Source organism: Eimeria mitis, genomic scaffold (genome assembly GCF_000499745.2).
Source record: "Eimeria mitis Houghton genomic scaffold, Emh_scaff104, whole genome shotgun sequence".
In the NCBI taxonomy this organism is placed as follows: Eukaryota; Apicomplexa; class Conoidasida; order Eucoccidiorida; family Eimeriidae; genus Eimeria; species Eimeria mitis.
The window spans coordinates 7158-11691 of NW_013567242.1; the positions used below are offsets into that span (position 1 = coordinate 7158).

The window sequence follows — 4534 nt, forward strand, 5'->3', positions numbered from 1 at the left end:
CAGCTGTCTTCATACAAACTGGCACTACTACCCGTGCAAGCAATCCTGCTGAGGAAAACTGGAGAAGTTAATATAAATCAGTCAAGTCGACGAGTGTTATGGAAAACAGTACTGCTGGAACCTGATCTGTCTGACCTTTCAAGAAGCAGCATAAACTGTATAAAGTTAGCCTCCGATTGTGTTTACATCTGCAATATCTACTTCTATGGGGAAAAGTAACCCTATGGAAAGCGTGAATTTGTCTAGTTATATATGTTTGCTTTGATCTGGTTGTTTCCGCATCTCTATAAACTATTGTATTCACTGTGTCTCCGGCTGCGCATCTCTCTTCTGTGGGTGTGCTGTGCTTATCTTCGACTGAGAAACAAGGAAAGCTGGTTGAGTTGCGCTGAATATTCAAATAAACAAATTAATATACGTACAATTACATTAATTTTCGCGGGTACTAACTTGACACTAACGGCGAATCGCAAACAGCTATGCAGTTGTTCATATGCTTAATTTTCGTTTTCGTTGCCTTTCTGTTGTATGGCTCCTGACATTCTTTAGATATTAAGTGATTTTACATACCAATTCAATTCTTTTGATATGAATTTCTTTGTTTCAGTATCTAATGCAGCTTTCTGCACCAACATACAGTTCGTCTGTCTAGCAGAGGTGTACTCGGATAAATAATGATATTCACGGACAAACAAGAGTAGGATCATAATAACAAGTCGGAAGGAAAACCGCAACCGCCATGCGAGGTGGAAAGGCCTCAGAATGTAAAGTTTACACTCTGATATTTCTTCATAGATTCGCTGCTTTTCACCTCAATGCTCTATCGAGCATGTTGCTCGGAGCAGCAACTACAGTTCGGCTAATCACGCAGCAAGTGAACCTTCGCATACTGAGGCAAACAACGGCGATTTCGACAGCTATTCGCTGTGCATACCGGCTGACGGAAAAGCGGAACAAGTAGGTAGCTAGCTAGCTAGCTAGCTACCTAGGCGGCGGAAATCTGCCTGTCTAGGCAGAGATAGCTGCGAGGATGGCGACCAAACCGGCAGTTAGAATGCTTGGAACGCTAGCATCTGCAGAGCTGGTTACAATCGGGTCCTTCAGATCGTCTTCCGTCATACTTTTTAATTCATCTTGTCGTGCAATAAGTTCCTTGAAGTACTCCTCGCTGCAAGAAAGATGAAACAACCAGTAAGAAACAAAGAATACATTACCAGTTATTGTTGCTGTTCACGCGTAAATTTTGCGTAAGAACCATCTAAAATTCGAACCAAAAAAACCGAGCATACCTGAAGGCGGCCTGGCCCTCTGCTGCTGCAGGACTTAATTCACAGAATAGCGTAGCCTTTGTTGGGTCGTCTCCTTCTGACGAATCTGGTTGTTTTACGCACTTGCCGATGACGCAGCCGATTTTAGTGCTACTGGCTTCGAGGAGGTGCAAAAGGCTGGGGACTCCATCCTTCTCCCATATCGCTTGCCAAGCGGTTGTATCTTTTGGATATGTGTTGCTGTTAAAGAAGCATAAACAATCAATGCAACGCAACACAAATGTAATGCATTGAAGATGGGTGAGGAGAAAGCGGTGAGGATGGCATGAGAGATGTGCTACGGATGAGTGCTGTCGCTTTGATTTGGTCAGAAAGCAGATGGAAGCTGCCTGTAGAGAGGATGAGTGTCGCATTTCCATAGGTGAATTGGGCCAGTCCGGTTTGGAGAGCACCCTGCACCAGTGTACGGTAGTCAGGATTATCTGTGTATTCGAAAGTGACGTGGAAGAGATTCTTCTGTAAACCGAAAGAATGAACAAAACGACAATACAGCTTTCTAATGTTCAGTTTGAATACGCGACTAATTTCTGCCGGCTCTGACAACGGTGTCTATAGTTAGACTTGCTGCTGATGGTGACACAACAATGCCCGCAGCAACATCATACAAACCTGCCTTTCGTAGTGTATGCGCTCACAAGTGCATCGACTATGAATTCCTCGCATGTCACATCCGTGCCGTCGGTTTTGGCTGCTACTTTTTCCTGCAAGGTGGAGACAGTCTGGCTATCCATTTCGACTGTATTTGTCTTAGCCGAAATTTTTCCATTACGGGCCAGCTTTGCCGTTAAGTAGGCGTCTGCAGAGAACAAAGGCGGAGAGGAATATCAATATGCAATGCACCGACCTCTGTTGCAGCCGAGTAGTTGACGGCTTGACAGAAAACAAGATGGGGGAAAGCACAAGGAATGTAAGAATTCTAAGAGGTAATAATCTTACCATCTTTTACTGGGACTACCTCAAATTTATATTTTGCTGGAGTTTCCGCCCCGCATTGGAGCCCAAAGAGTCCGACGAGGCAAAATGCTGCTGCGGTCTTGTAGAGGGGAGCCATTGCGCCAGATGGCAAGAAAATTTTTTAAAAGCTTTATCGGCGAGAGAAATATAAAGATTCAAATTGAGGAGAGCGGAAAAGACGGCAAGCAGTTCGGAGTTCTTCGCGTGGTCCTGCAGTCGCGTAAACGGCGAGTGGCAAAAAAACGGGACAGCAAAGCCAAAATGGCAAAAAAATAAAAAAATTAAATATAATTAATATTGAGCAAAAATAAAACAAACAGGAATTTTTGTGCTTGACTTATTCTCTGAAATAAACCATTTAATTTAAACACATGCAAAAAACAAGCAAAACCAGAGACGCGCCAGGTCGGCAGGCGCAGCAGGTCGAGGTGGTAAGAAGAGATATCTCTGTGGGTTGTTGCTTTCGCCTTGGTTTCGGGTTACGTCTGCCTTCCCATACTACTCAACGGTTATAAGCCAATTAAACAAATCATTTTACTTCCAATTAAATCTAGATCCATCTCCAAAAACGGTTTTTATGGGGGGATACGGCGGGGAGCCCCCCCCTCCCTCCTGCTCATTGCGGGGGGTGCTGTGGCCCCCTTCCGGTGCTCTACGACTGGGCTTTTTTGCCCTGTGACTGCCTTCGTGTGCCCTTTAGCCGTGAATCGTGTTATGGCATAGTGCTACATGCAGACAGCTCAGGCAGAGGCAATGGTGTGTGGCAGCTTCCTTGGTGTTTGCAAACGTCTCCAGAGCCAGTGGCTTGGTTGTGGTGGCGGTCTGAGCGAAGGGTCGATGCTGGTGTTTGCACAGGCAATGAAGCATCATTTCTCCTCCCTAAACCAAAATAATAATTAATTAATTTATTATGTTGTTTAAATGCAAACAAACACTGTGGATATACCCCAGCTAGTCCCGAAAAAACGTTGAACAGAAGTTCTAGGTTCTGCGGTTCAGGGTTTAGGGTTTCGGGTTTTATGGTTTGGCAATTGAAACAGGATCTGAAGCCCGATCCGCCTGAAACTGTGTTTTGAATTTCTTCTGGAGTGCGGGCTGGTTGCTGGCGGCCAATGAATGGGGTAGCGTATACCTGCAGTGTTAATCTGTGCGGGGGAGTGGTGCTTGGATATGCATACCCAGGCCAGTCATGAGGTGCAGCAGAGTGAACACTTGAGACGAAAGTTTTAAAAAAAACTGATGATAATATCCTCTCCATTCTTTAAATACCCCAGGCAAGGAGGTACAATGGCCTGAGACTGATGTTCAGAGGGGGTGACCTCTAGCGAGTTGCAATAAACCGTGCTGCTGCTGCCTTGTAGTGCACTCGCACTACAAAGTACTGCGGTTAGAATAGGAAACTAGATAAGCGAATGAACTAAAGATTAGAAAAAGTAATAAGTAGGATAAACTGACTATAGTTTCGTATCAATTTAGACTAGTAATGCGCTTTACGGGCAACCGTATACCATAGTCGCAGTCTCATGGAGAGAGAGGCCGGTACCGCGGAGCATGTATCGGCCGCACCCTGCGGATCTAGCGGCCGCGGGGGGCAGAACAATCTTGGCGGGAAATTTGGTTTTAGTTCGGGTATCGACATAAACCTTTGATTTAATGGATATACAGTTAAATTGTTACAAACAAGTCATTCACGCAGTCCTTCGCATACCAGCCATAGTGATGATTGTCACCGGGTCATTACATGCCTGCTGCAGAGCGGTTGTAGATTAGAGCTTAAGCGACTGCCCTGATCTTCTTAGCTAATTTGTTAAATCAAGATGTGGACTCCTTTTTTCTCTCAAAAGCATTTACTTCTTGATGAGGAGCCGCCCGTACAAATCTGCGTCGTTGAGTTCAAGGCGGCGGTGCGGCGAGTAGAAGAAGCTGAATTTCAGAGTACTACTGAACAGAATGATGAATTATGTTAAAGGAACAGACAAAATATGAATAACAAATCAAATAGATACTTTTTTATGAACATCCTAATATTGTAGGCAATATTCAATAATAAATTGGATGAAATACTTCTCGATCCACATTGACTGCAGACAGATTTCCTATAAGTCTGTTCTTCGGCAGCTAAATTACACAAGACGAGCCAAGGCATAAATATACGGTACTACTGCAACAGCACACACACACATATAAATATACATACACATATATATATATATATATATATATATATATATATATATATATATATATATATA

The 4534-nt window shown here is 43.8% G+C and overlaps 1 protein-coding gene across 1 annotated transcript; it reads right to left on the minus strand.

Annotated features, from left to right (window-relative positions):
* Nucleotides 1-1008: 1008 nt before the first annotated feature.
* Nucleotides 1009-2379, minus strand: EMH_0078340 (uncharacterized protein; the record flags this gene model as incomplete). Its single annotated transcript, XM_013494119.1, has 4 exons — nt 1009-1168; nt 1290-1508; nt 1938-2124; nt 2265-2379. 4 exons carry the CDS (start codon nt 2377-2379, stop codon nt 1009-1011), a joined length of 681 nt encoding a protein of 226 aa, XP_013349573.1.
* Between the last annotated feature and the right edge of the window lie 2155 nt (nt 2380-4534).